Raw genomic sequence first — 15,000 nt, forward strand, 5'->3', positions numbered from 1 at the left:
GCTATGTTTCTATGTCAGTCGTTCTTCGATTTTTCAAAAATAGCAGACCTACAAGCTCGTAGCGCGCCACCGAGTGGCGCGCTACGAGCTTGTAGGTCTGCTATTTTTGAATAGCTAAAGCATAACATAATGCTATAACCAAAAGGGGTTCCCGCCCCAAAATGGGTTAATGTAACTATGTGCCTTGCCTGAAGCAGGCAAGGAAGGTTGCATCAAGACCAAGACCAAAGGAGGAGGGTCAAGACCAAAATCAGAACAATTCTTTATCCCAATCGAGACAATGATCAAATGTCTATTTTTCAAAAGACAACATTGGAATTATTCATGAATTTAAATAAATCACATAAAATGGAACGCAATCTTTTGATCTAATTCTGAAAGACTGCAATTATAATTTTCTATAATAAGACAGAAGAGTCCGAAACACCTAAATACAGCTACTGGTGTATTAAGCCTACTACTGTACTTGTACCTGTGTTAAAATGTATACCAATTACAACACTGTAGTAATAGAACAAGTAATAAGGTAATTATTCAATAATAAATCAGAGAATGAACCAAAACGCTGACAACTTTGGAGAAACTCTCCGTCTTGGACCAAGTGGACCAGGAATTTGTTTGTGAGTCCTTGGTGTCAAAGACAGAGTTAAGAGTTGGTAAAATGGCAAGTGAGCCACAAAAATGTGATCTTGAAATCGGACTCATGACCAAATCTACACAGTAAAAGCCTCAATATCAATGTATCCATTTGTTTGAGAGTGTACAAATGGAAACAAATGGACACTTCATTATACATAAAGTTGTAACACTAAACGTATTCACCACATATCCTTTAAGCCAGCATTTTATGGGATTTTACATTTATAGAGAATACCAGGAGTCAAGGAAAGGATGTTCAGGCACTTGTATTGTATTGTAAGTTGGCACAGGCACAACATACGCATTTGGCACTAAGCCTTCATCAGTGTTTACATGCTTAGAGCCAAATCGCATACATTGCTCTGTATGCTGTCAGTGCCAACTTAATAAAAGTCAGTATTTTAGCATTTCTATTTCTATCTATTCTAGTTCACTGTAAAAGAGTTGTCCAAAAGTGCATAGTCAACCAGAGGATACAGACCCATGCATTGTGCTTAGCTTGGGCTCCACACTGGCACATTATGTAGTTATTGCAGGAGGTTAAATGTCATAGGGCTGAGTTAATTTCCAGAAAGATAATAAGCACATTTATGGGGTGCTTTTACATTATTGCACATGGTAAACTCAGATTTTACAGACTTGTCAAGTAACTAAAACAATAAATACATTATAAAAATAACAAAAGCCTCAAAGGAAGTTGACGACTGCATCTCACATAAAAATATGTATATGCTCAGTAACAGTCACACCCCAGTAGAGAGTGGAACTCTTTACACCCGTCTATCAGTTTGAATAATTTTCTATTTTCTAATTTAATTGGAATGGACACCCAATACAGTTTTTCTCCTCTTGTTTGCCCACTCCAGCCCTGTACAATTCAACATGTGACTAATACCCAATAAGTAGCCATGGCAGAAAGGCAGAACAGGGGAATGTGAATTAAATACCAATCAAACTCAACATTATACAGAATAAATCACACCCGTGTGATTTATCTCATTAGCAGGCAACAGTGCAGCAATATCTCTCTCTCTCTGTTTCTGGCACAACAGCGCCACTTATGGTACTCATTGGTACTGGTGCTCATTAACGTCACAAACACACAAACATGAACACACGGTTGAACACGGACATTGCTGTTCCTTGGAGTGGTTGCACCACTCAAAAACACATCCATCACAGACACACATTTATGTCATAGTGCAAACTGGAGTACTTGTAAGTGAAAAGCTAAGCATGTGTCTCACCTTTGACCCGGGTTGGTGAGAGGTAAATCCCGTGGCGGACATGGGAAAAGTGTTCATGGCTGCAGCTGGCAAGTATGATGCACTGACTGCTGAGGACGCATCTGAGAAAATAAGGAGTGGGGATTAAAGATAAGGAATTCAAATATAAAACGGGACACATAGCAAGTTAATAGTTATGGTGTCACACATCACAATTAGCCAGTCGACAAGCTCACAATGTGTCTCGTTGCGATGCATTGTGAGCTTGTAGATCGTCTCGGTGTGTGAGCTTATAGATTGTCTATTGTTGGTGTGACACGTAAATCAGACGTAAGTAAAACATGGTCAACATTCTGAGGAATTATTCTGAAACTTTATGTTCTTTTCCAGCAGTGGTGTGTAATCATTCTGCCCAAATCACCTTTGAACCCGTTTCAAGCTTCAAAATATAGGCAGATGTGCTCACAGGGGGTGGAAACTAGAAAGTACTTACAAGAGCTACTTCACTATATAGTTTCAGACACATTTCACATTCAAAGCATATACAGTATCTAGACTTTTTGAACAGCTGCATTACATTACACAAGTGTATACTCTATGTCAACAACTCATTCTGATTTATAGCATTCTTTTTTTGATCTTTTTAAAATCTTTTCCCCAATTTTAGTCGATATGCCCCATGTTATTTCCCCCATGTTTATAGTCTCTGTCACTGCTAACCCCTATGTGTTGGGTCTTTCTTGGGGAGGGTGTAGACAACCGCCTCTCCTCCAATACAACACAAGTCGCCCACCGCTTCTTTTCACCTGAGAGTGAGGAGTTTCACTGGGAGGGAGTAACGAATGCGGAAGAACACTGTATCCTTCCCATTTCTGCTCCCTGCAAAACAGGTGCCTAAACCGACCTGTAGGAGAGGGAGATCGCCCTCCCCTACCGTCTTCAGAGTCAGACCCTGTCACCCTGGCTAGTCTCCCGGCCAGACTGTTGCCTCCTACAATTTTCAAATGCTTCCGTCATACAGTCTTGGGCACTGAAGCTCTGATCATGAGCAAGCGATAAAGCGGAAGTGAAGCCTCCACCCCACTTCCGTTTTATCCTTACGGTCGTGCAAATTTATCCTAAAATAATTCAAAAGAATCTATAGCTTGCATCTTAGCAAAAATGAATGGAAATGCCAGCTTCCTTGCTCGGATTTTGGGAGGTGTAATTCCAGACTCTATAGCATTTGGAGATTGCGGAATAGTTGTCTGGCTACGCAAGACTAGACCCTGGCCTGAACCTGAATAAAGATGGAATGCCGTGATTTTTTATTTTTTTTCTAGTTTTTCATGCGTTTATGAGGTGACAGCAGTTATTTAACGCCTTGGTGTGGTTGTGTGCAATGATGTCTTCCCTTTGTATTTAGAGTTTCTTCCTGGAGGCTGAAACCTTGACATTCAAACGTGATAGTGATATAGTGACATCACAATATCATCCCCTCCCCCTTTATCATACAGCTGTGGGTGCGGCTTCAGTTCAGGTGAATCACCACCCATCCACATAGAAATGACATTTTAACAAATACTGTACACTTTTTTGAAAAATAATCTTCCTCCTTATATAATACCTGATGATCATGTTTTAGGGTGGGGAAAAAATCACAGCACTCCGTCTTTAAGAAAGTAACAAGAAAATAAAGCAAATAAAGCAAGTGTGTCAACAGCAGACATGAATGCTTTGGGTTTCATCTCCTTCATACGTCTTCTCTGGCGGGCATGGGCTCTAATCATTAGAGCATGAAAACGATCACAGGACACCAGTTCAATGGCAATCTGGGTACCCGTCGGCAAAACAAAGGAAAAACAGTGCTCTCTTTTCAGACACTTTATTCGAACAGCATACTGTATATATCAACATATCAAAATACGTAACGCTGTGTAAAGTTAGAAGGACACATTCCCCCTAGCTTCTAGCAACTCTATAAATACTCCCCGACTCACATCGATCATTCTGTCACACATGCGGTATTCCTGCTATCAAAGAACAACATCGTAACAGCGTCAGCAAGCCGTGACAGTGGAGGCTACGAAGGTGGGCTGACCATTGACCCACCTTGGTTTGCAGCAGAGAAGACCATAGAGTTATTCCCTCCGCTGGCTATGCTTCCGTCAGAAACCCCTGTGACGACGTAGTGCCCTCCGCCAGCCGCTACCACTCCAGGGCTGAAATAAACCATAGGAGACTGGTGAATATGACTGCCGCTCCCCTGCAGTGCCTATAATATCTGGTGACAGAGCTCATATTCATAGAAACATTAAGACAGCTGTAGATGGAGCAAGGAGATTAAACTCAAGTGCCTCGGCGACTCTACAGGGATGTACTTTGGGTTGTAACCCAGATTTGTAAAGCTCTAGCACTCAGGATCAAATTAATCTTGAGGCACCCCAGACGAGATGTATGTATTATCACCCAAACAAATCTATAATATTCATAACATGAAATAGCTCAGCTCTATGATCATCTGTCAACCACTTAAGACCTATACATTTAAGTTGACTCTATACGTCCACGCATTGTGAGCTTATAGATCTGCTGTTTTTGCCAAATGTTTGTCTCAGAATATGGACGCTAGGGTTCATGTACAGTAGTTAAAGCAAGGTAAAAAACAAACATGGTCGCATGCTAGCTGTCATTAAATGTCATTGAGTAGACAAGCAGAGAGCACATGGGAGAGTACAGTTTGTATTGACAAAGAACACTGCCGTCAAGTGAAATTTAGAAGCCCTCATAACTCACCCGTCATTCGCGTACAACGATCGGTTCTGCAGGTGTAGCTTTCCCTTCACATGCTGGTCCCAGTCCTGAAAACACAAGACAGCCACAGCACCCAAACATAGATCCAGTCAGTTTAGATGAATTCAGAGGTCACTCACCACCACACACAACCCACTTGATCAGCCTTGCATACTTGCTGGATAAGCTCATGGGTGCAAGAAGCAATTAAAGAGACAACAGCTTGGGTTATGGTACAGCTGCCCCTGAATCTACTATACCGTATGTTATTGAGTCAGTACAGTTCATTCAGTTAAGCTGAAATGTGTATACTTCAGCAATACAATACGAGATTTTAAAATGTTGACAAAACATTTCAATCACTTTGTTTTTGGTTAGGAATTGCAAATTTGTTTACTTATTCCCCTAATACTTAAGCTGTAAAACACAACTGCATTTCATCATGGGATCTTATTAACCACTTAAACCCTATACTTTGTTGTACAACAAATAACAAAAATAGCCACTTACAAATAATACAAACTCACAAAAATACAATCTATACATAATTCAATGCATCACGCTGTGACGCATTGTGAGTTTATAGATAGATATTGCAGAGCTAAATTGTAGATCAGCTGTAGATAAGCTATTTTACATGTTGGGGGGGGGGGGGGGGGGGATTGTGGGATTTTGCCCACAATAGTGACACAAAGGTTAATGTTGTTAAACTGGCCCTGTATCAACTATGACTATGTTTAGTAGCCAGGAACCTCCCCTTGCAGGAAGACAGGAAGAGACACACATTCACGTCAGCTCAGCTCACCCACCTTCAGGTTGTACACTTTCTTGTCACAGATGGTGCATTGATGCGGGAGGTGGGATGGGGTGACTGCATGGTAGTCGTTGACTTGGTGAGGTTGGAGGATCATGGTGCCTGTAGACAAGCTGTGATCCACCGCCTGCAGCGGCTTGTAGCCCACAAAGCCCTGCATCCCCCCTGAACCAAAAGAGGGAACCCCACCACTGGGATTGAACTTGGGATCAGAGGTCGGCTCCTCTGGGTTATACAATTCTGGCCTGGCACGAATTGGCTGTCCACCAGCTGTCCACGTTGTAGGAGCCTTGGAAACCATATCCGATTTCCCCGCGTGACCCTGGTTCACCGGGCCTTTCCATGGCTCCTTATGGGCGGTGGATGCATAAGTGTTCATTTTCTGTTCATTAACACCAAAGCCAGCCTGTTGTCCCTGAAGATCCTGCCCATAGAAATCTCTCTGGAAGCCAACATTGTTTGTGATCTTGGCCTCAGTATTGATGGCTGCATACTGCCCTGCATCCACTGCTTTGGCTGACACTGCAGACGTACCAGTGAGGAAGCCGCTGTACTGGTGCCTCCTGTCTGTGTCACAGGGATATGTTGACCCTGCTTTCTTGCCGTACTCCCCTCCTTGCTGGCTTGCTCCTGTCGCCCCACCGTAATTCATCTTCACATTGCCAGGGTTCTGGGCAAAGTTCCCACTCACCAGGGCCCCCAGGGCCGAATTGGGCGAGGAGAACCCCAGGGCACCCGACGGGAAGCCACCTTGAGGATTCCCGACCATAGGTGAAGTCCGGAGCTGGTTAAACAGGGGCTGGGACATGGCCACATTGGATAGAACCTGATTGAGGAAAGTGGCGGCAGTGGCTGCGTTGCCCCCCACAGCGCCCTGTGCCAGTTTCAGGCGGTGGAGGGTGAGCTGAGCCTGGAGCTGAGCGAGCTGGAGGCTGGCTGGAGTCAGGAGGAACTGCTGGTTTGTCTGCTGCTGCCCGGCCTGCACAGCACCATCAGGCAGCTGGACACCGCCAGGGAATCCCTTCTTATTGGCGCCGTCCGCCGCTCCAGTGCTGCAAACGCACAAACAAATACAGCCCTGAATTACAATACTGTTCATGAGTGATGACGGACTGTGTTCGTCATCATGGAATGACACACTGAAGGCCCAGACTCCAGGTGGTCCTATGACCCTGTTTGACTAGCCTGCCTGTCCTTTCAGCTTCTGATGAATGCGCTCACATGCTGTCTAAACTTAGTCTAGTCTACTATTAATCACTTCATCCATGTTAAACACCTGACACTGCCATACCCTGCAGGCACGACTCGTCCCCACCCGGTTGAAGGGTGGGATAGCAATCGGATTAGATGTGACAAAGTGCAGGGGAAAGTTCCTGTAAACAGCCATTTTGTTTAGTACATGTGACAAAAGGGTATAGGTATATTTTTGTCACGCTTTAATTACGTGAACAAATTCAATTAATATTAGCAATTTGCAAACAGGGTCAAAACATCTTGAACACCAAAAGGGGAAGGGATATTTTGATAAATGAATTTGTGCAACTGAATCTTTCAGGAGGATTAGCACCTTTAGATCTGTAGTCGTACCGGCTTCTGAAGTTGTGATATGGTCTTACAGTAACATTGGCACATTATGAAGCCATCATATAACAACCATATCATATCTCCTCTATTCAAGTAATAACTAGTAGGCTAGGTTAATGGTTCATTCGGTATATTCCATTAAGTCACAGCTGCAGGATAATAAATTAAGCCTTCAGAAAAAGTTTAAATTCAATGTATTGTCAATTTACGAGAAGAATTTGTATTTCTCTAAGATACACACTCACATAATTCCAATTCCATACACATAAACCAGCATTTAACCAGAGCATGGCCAATCACCAAAATAAATGAAACTATACAAGATTAATGTCTATTACCTGACACCATGTCCCACTGACACGTATGACAACCAACAGTAGCAACTAATCAATTAAGAGGAACCTGCTCAGCATCTATCTATGTACTGTATTCTAGGAATCTTTGTCTGTCTGTCTGTCTGTCTGTCTGTCTGTCTGTCTGTCTGTCTGTCTGTCTGTCTGTCTGTCTGTCTGTCTGTCTGTCCTTTACATATCTCATAGTCACAAACTATTCATCCAATCGACTTCACGCTATTGGGTGTATTATTGAGGAACAAAGGCAGCACAGTGTCAAGTCGATCGGATGAGTGGTTCTTGAAAACTGGCCACTCTGACTGGGCACGCCTTATGAATGGTGGCTACGACCCGATCAGACATGGCATAATAACCAATGATCAATGTAGATTCTGCTGAAGAAAATCATGAGGAAAAACATTCAAATATATACAGCTGACTTCATCAACTCTTGCATAACTACGTAAGACCTGACAAAAGATTGATTGATCCTTGATGAATTAAATATACTAGACTGGTGTCCGGCTGTAGAGCACCGAGTCGGTAACGATGGAGGTTGGAGATCCATACCCCACCCGGCTATGCAATACCCGTTGTACCCGTGTCAGAGTACCCGTTCCACCCATCTGTCTGTGTCCCTTTTATGCCCATATATGGAGATTTCTGTATCTTTCTCTCTGTGTCCCTTTATTCCTATATATGGAGTTCTGTGTCAGGCATGCCCAAATATGGAGTGGTGTCAGAACAGGCCAGCTCCAAATATGGAGCCTGGGCAGGGGCCCTGTCCAGAGCCCGGGCAGAGGCCTTTTGTGGTGGTTCTGGACAACCGTGGGTCCGACCGACTAGACACTCCCTGTGGGGTTGTGGAACGCGTGATGTCGGTGGGGAGAACGGTTCTCGAGTTACATGGATTTATAGATACTAGAGCGGTGTCCGTTGGAGCCTCTACAGCGGTGCCCGTTGGGCACTGGCCTACTTGGAACGATGCAAGATGGATATTAATGCCCCACACAGATATTATGTCTGTGTCCCTTTTATGCCCATATATGGAGTTCTTTGTCAGGCATGCCCACATATGGAGTCTATGCAGACGTCAGAATGATGTCAGAACAGGCCAGCTCCATATTTGGACACTGGGCAGGGGCCCTGTCCAGAGCCCAGGCAGAGGCCTTTTTGGGACCGACTCGACACCGGGCACTGCACCCCCTGTGGTGGGGCAGAACGCATGTGTCCAATTTGAAGTCGGTGGGGCGAACGGTTCTCGAGTTATGTGGATTACAGACGTACACACACACACACACACACACACACACACACACACACACACACACACACACACACACACACACACACACACACACACACACACACACACACACACACACACACACACACACACACACACACACACACATTTCTGCAGCGCCTTCCTAGTAACAAATCAAGACAGGTGTGTTACAGGGGAACTGGGTATGACAATTTGGCTTAACATTTCTTGGGAGTGCTGCTGATTCTTCAGTTTTGACTCTCCTGAACCATGCACCCGGCCGCTAAAGAGATTAGCTTCTTGTTGAAACTTGAGGCTTTCTCGCATCCTCTCAAAAAAATCACTGTAAACCATCTCATGTCACTTATTGCTTGTATAAACGGTTACCAAATATGGCAACATGAAAATCATATACATATCCCAAATAAAACAGTTTTTAAAAACAATTTTGCTACAACAATAATTTCTAAAATAAAGTAGTTTTGAAACTATTGAGATAAAGCTTTGTGTTTATAGAGAAGTTTAACGGCTTTGATCGGCTTAATGGCTTTTCAGACGATCATAATCAAGGACCAGAACTATCAGTTTTATTATAATATTTAAACCATAAAAACAAGACAATAAATCTGAAGTTGTTTAAAATCCCAATCCTGTTTTTGCCATTATAGTGAGCATAGGACGAATTTCACGTATGTGCAAATGTACAGTGACAAAAAATACCCCAAAAGTTGTGGGGACTAAATAATAATAATACTTAATAAAAACATAATTATTCTCCTTAGTCCTTACCATATATTTTGTCTCCTTTGTTCCTCCCTAACACAGAGTTTTCTTTCATATTTAACAATATAATAAATAGGGGCTCTAAAGAATTGCAAAAATAGAACAAAATAATAAAACTTTACAGAATTAGGTAGATATGCCAAAGAGCAAACAAAACTACACCGATATTTTGCAGACTGAAAACAAAACAAAGGACAAAAATGTAACAAAATATTAACCAGCCAAAAGACAGCTACCAAAACAGCTACCAAAATTAACAATGCACAATCCAGTTCCTGGCTGAAAAGACATCCTTCCACACCCTATATGAAGTGAAATCTACTGTATGACTAAGGTTCGACAGGAGAAATTCTCATATTTATTACACTGTCACGCATAAATGTACCAAGCCTATCCCCGATGACCTTTACCATATTCACATGGTGGTCTATATATGGTCAATGGTTGGGAAATGCATCACGCCCTTTCTCTTAGAGTTTATTTAACTCTGAGACTTTATAAATGGAACCAAATGTCCATTTGGGTCCATTTAGTTCCAATTGTTCCAAGTGTCTAGTTAAGCAATATTACACGAGAGGGTGTGGGTTAACGTGATTATTGCCACGACAGGGATGCGGTGAGGAACGAGACGAAGTCGAGTTCCGCAAGCATCACTGAAGTGGCAATAATCACGTTAACCCACACCCTCTCGTGTAATATTGCAATTATACAACAGTTACCCTTAAAACTAAGAAAATCGCTGAAAGAATATATTTTTTTAATGACAAATGTAGTCACTACGACCACAAATGTCCCAAGAAACTAGCTAGCCTAGCCACCGAGTTTGCTAGCGCTCTGGGAGAACAGAGCAGCTGAATTCTTTGTTTTGATTAGGTGGTGAATGGTGCTGGTTTAACCCACGGCTAGAAGGCTGTTTCAACCAATCAGATTGCTTCCTCGAAACGACCTGTGGTATAATACTGCATAATCAACTGATTTTCACCACTCTTGATCAATTCCATGACCCTCCACCATCCCATTCTCCTCCTGGATCTAACATAATTAGTTCTCGCAATCACTTCCACTCCTACATCCCAACTCAGTACAGCAGGGGTCCTTGGTCCGTGACCGGGGCTCACCCTTGCTACTCAAGAACTTATTTCTAACTTTAAATGTGACTTTTCCATGTCATTATTCACCTTTAAAGATATGCATATAAAATAGTAAATACACATCCAGAATCTTGAACTAGTGAACACAGGAATTGTTATTTAGACATAGTGTCAGTAACGGCCATGAACGTACAGTACGTAATAACGTATCACTTGATTCACATAAGTTGAAGTGGGAAAGTGTGGGTGAGTTTGCTAACTTGTTGTACATCCTTAACACACGCTAAGTTAATAAGCTTGCTAATGGAGAGATAAACTTACAGGTCCCATGCCTGTCCGGGACTCACAGCTATAAATAATATAGTCACACTACTATAGTGCTCTTACTAGACTAATATGGCATCCTCCTGGCCAGCTGGCTGAGGGTACTAGACTCTTCAGACTAACATCATGACGTGGATTTTGAGTAGGGGTCAGGGTTCGAATTGCTGGGGGGCGGTTACCAAATATGGCAACATGAAAATCATATACATATCCAAATTAAAACAGTTTTTTAAAAACAATTTTACTAATAATTTCTAAAAGAAAGTCGTTTTGAAACAATTTGTAAGGCACAGTGTAATGATAAAGCACAAGCAGGTTTGTGTTTATAGAAAAGTTTAACGGCTTTGATCGGCTTAATGGCTTTACAGCCGATCATAATCAAGGACCGGAACTAACAGTTTTATTATAATATTATATATTTAGTAAATACACATCCAGAGTAGAGGCGTGCCTCTACTTTTGATTTACCCCCCTGTCATTAATTTGCATGGCCAGTGGGGATATGTTTTATCTCTGCGTCTGGTCAGACTGAATTAAATACATTAATTTACATTATATCTTTGATATCTTCGATAATTAACAATTTAACAACAAAAGCCTGATGTTCCCGTTTTGGACAATATTTTTTATCCCCCCCACCACCGGAAATAACAAAAACAGACGATCTAGAAGGGAAAAAAAGGGAGGGGTTACATCTTGAATAGCTCTCAACGCATTGCATGTTATGAGCTTGTTGTGAGCTGTAACGCCAAAAAATAAAAATATATATACTATATATATAACAATTTATAACCTCAATAAAAACTTATTTGACAAAAACAAAATCCTTTAGATCTATGTGTCACATCTCAGGTTACTAATGAATTGCAAAAGCCATTGTGCAGATGAATGAACCAGCAATGAACCAACCTCTAGGCGGGTGTTTCCAGACACAATAGGTACACTAAATACTGGTACAACTTACAAAAATGGCCATGATCATGGCAACCTGGCCAACAGGTTAAGAGCATACCGCATGCGCTATAGTGCCTGGCGGTGAGTCCCCGGTTCAATTCCAGGCCGGACAAACCATTTGCTGCATGTCACTCCCCTGCTCTCTCTCCATGTTTCCTGTGTCTATATCCACTCTGTCAAAGTCACTGTGAGTAACTCACTAAAATGAGTAAGTGAAATGGTTTGAATGGTCTGAAACTTAGCAGTTTGTCACTACTGCTCAACTTTCATGAGTGAATTAAAACTTCAAAAATAAAAAGTTTTGATTTTATGGACTTTGGGTGTTTTCCGAAGTGCCCAAAAATGATTTTCTAAACTCTGTGTGGCAGATTTCAAACATACAAAAATCTGCTAGATCCTTGTGAGAGGAGTTAAAAACAATTCTAGTTTGCGTATACATTTAACAGAGATCTCAGAGAATTGTTGGGAATCACGGTAGCTGCATACCAGGCAATGACTTAATGTGTAAAATGTACAATAAAATAATCCATTTGTTTTGCAACCTAATATTAAACATTTTAACTGCTGCTCTTTTCGTACACATACAGTACAGTACAGTACACTCAATGAATGTACACACATGCACAAGTACACAGTAATATGAGGGAAATATCATCTTCCATTTCTATGGGCTTTGACCGCCTGCTGCGATATCCTAGTAGTCTATTAATCATTTATGAAAGAAATGGTCGCACTCAGAAAGATCTGTTTACATAATTAAATTTTTAATTCTCCACCCAAACGGTTTTGGACATCCGACCATCACGGAGTCAAGTAAATTGATCTTTCTGAGTGCAGCCCTTTCTTTACATAAATATCCCCTTCCATAAATATTTGTTGTTGTGTTTTAAACAGAAATAAATATGAACAAAATGTAACGTAAATACATGTGATATTAAATCCTTTTTAAGGTTGACAAGATTATTTTATGTACAATTATTTTAATAATATCATTGTATTTAAAGGTATTTGAACACAAAGGTCTAATAATAATAATAAACAATATACGTACATTTGTATATTAAATTATTATGTAGGCCTACATATAAGGTAAAACAACAACAATGAAGTGAATTTATAATTACTATGTAAAATTAAACATCTCAAGTTATTACAGACATAAAAGCATAATTTCCCCACATTGTACTTTCATGCCACCATAACTACAGAGTTCATTTTAACCCATTGTTGGCGGGAACCCCTTTTGGTGTTAGCATTATGTTATTCTTTAGCTATTGAAAAATAGCAGATCTACAAGCTCATAGCGCGCCACCGAGTGGCGCGCTATGAGCTTGTAGGTCTGCTATTTTTGAAAAATCGAAGAACCACTGACATAGAAACATAGCTTTTTCAGAAAACTGTCAGGATGTAGAAGACATTTTTTGAATCTGATCTCAGGTCAAAATGGATCAAGCAGAACTGTGCGTCTCCTTTGTGGGTACAAACACTGTCCGTCTTGGTTAGGGCTGACGTGTCACCAACACTCACAACCTGACCCTGACAAATACACCATTATGAAGTCTGACTGTTTAAAAACCAAAACGTTGACTCTTCAACAAATTATTCATGCTGTTCTGTAACTCTGTATTGTTGTGGTCTGGTAAGTTACACTACACAGCCACCAGATACTGCAAATAAACTGGAGCTGTTTTTAAATGTTTAAAAAGTTACTTCCAGCCCAAACAATAATCCACACAGACAAAATTACATTTAATGCAGGCTTCCTCCAACAGATGTGATTGTGCGGATGCTCGTTTCAATTAACTGAATATGTACAAATGGAACCAAATGGACCCTGGGTTCCATTTGTACACTCAGGGTTACCCTAACACTGAGTATTTATTTCACAGTGTAGTATTTTTCAAGCTCCAGGCAGCACCTCAGCTAACCTCAGCTAACCCTTATTTCTTCATTTTTGGATGTATAAAATGTAAATACGGTCACAGTACAGTAATGTGCATTACACTATGTTTACTGTTTACTGTAATTAAGAACTTCCACAAGTTGAAATATTAAAATAAAAATAAATGTAGGCTGCCTGTGACTCTTGATGGCAAATTATTGGCCACTTGACTGAAGTGTGAAGCAAAAAATAGGTGCGTAGGAGAATAGAATAGTACGGATGCAAAATGAGAGCGATCCCGTACATAATGTCTTGGACTTGCAAAAATACTTTATAATAATAGACAATGTTTCAGTCCTTAGACCTTCATCAGGATTAAAATCTGATCAAAAAATATTTTAATATTAATGATGAAGGTCTAAGGACTGAAACACTGGCGATTATTATAATAAAGTATTGAAAATGATTTGCCACTAAAAATTATGATTATTGTATATTATCAAATAAAATGACATGACTGGAATTGTGTGCTGTGTAATGATCTGTAATATATATATATAGCTCTCTACATTCATGGCTTTGATCACTGTAATAAACATTTACAATGGTCATTATTAATATTATGTGACATTTGACATTTATGGAGATGCCTACATAATGTATTGGGTTACTGTCATATGCTGCAATGCCAACATTTATTATAAGAAGTCCCTGGGAAATGTGCATAGGTTCTTAAATATAATAATTAACCATTTAAGTCTATTTTCACAAATTAAAAGCATATTTAAACTTATATAGAAACTGTAGAGGAGCAACGCCATATCTGTACAATATAAGGCTATTTTAGATTATTTTAAATTATTATTATGTATTATCATTTTTTGGCAACAAATCAAACCTGCAACCCAACAATACTGTAACCTCCCAGGACCAATATATATTTGAGAAACAGAGTTTGTGGTGCAAGTTTATGTATAAACTGTAGTAGCACGCACATCTCCACAAAGATCAAAGCAAGTCCCAAGTCACAATACAACAGTACAGCACACTGGTTCAATCCGTCTACAGCGCTCTATGGGAGGAAGTAACACATTAGAGGAAGGCGCTGAGTCTATTCAACTAGGGACTATACTTTTCTACCAGAGACAGCATGACATCCAACTATGAGACATCTTTCATAGGACATCTCATACCTAATCAGCAACCCAGAGTTAAGTCCACAGAGAGCCATATATACCGTGCCTTTAAGTGGATCTTCAACAAAACACAAAAACACCACACAAGTATTACCCCCGGGGGGTACACAAGCCTCCCTAAGATTAGAAGAAGCAA

General features: G+C 40.8%; 1 protein-coding gene across 6 annotated transcripts in view; it reads right to left on the bottom strand.

Annotated features, from left to right (window-relative positions):
• rbm20 (RNA binding motif protein 20) overlaps positions 1 to 15,000 on the bottom strand; it is a 74,258-nt gene that overhangs the window by 19,212 nt on the left and 40,046 nt on the right. For all 6 annotated transcript variants that reach the window (XM_079498103.1, XM_079498102.1, XM_079498101.1 and 3 more), the window contains 4 exons: positions 5,447 to 6,503; positions 4,641 to 4,705; positions 3,957 to 4,066; positions 1,887 to 1,987 (listed from right to left, as the gene is read on the bottom strand). In XM_079498103.1, coding sequence (XP_079354229.1) covers positions 1,887 to 1,987; positions 3,957 to 4,066; positions 4,641 to 4,705; positions 5,447 to 6,503 — 1,333 coding nt within the window. The remainder of the gene's footprint in view (positions 1 to 1,886; positions 1,988 to 3,956; positions 4,067 to 4,640; positions 4,706 to 5,446; positions 6,504 to 15,000) is intronic.

Source organism: Electrona antarctica, assembly GCF_951216825.1.
Source record: "Electrona antarctica genome assembly, chromosome: 4".
NCBI classification, from domain to species: Eukaryota; Metazoa; Chordata; class Actinopteri; order Myctophiformes; family Myctophidae; genus Electrona; species Electrona antarctica.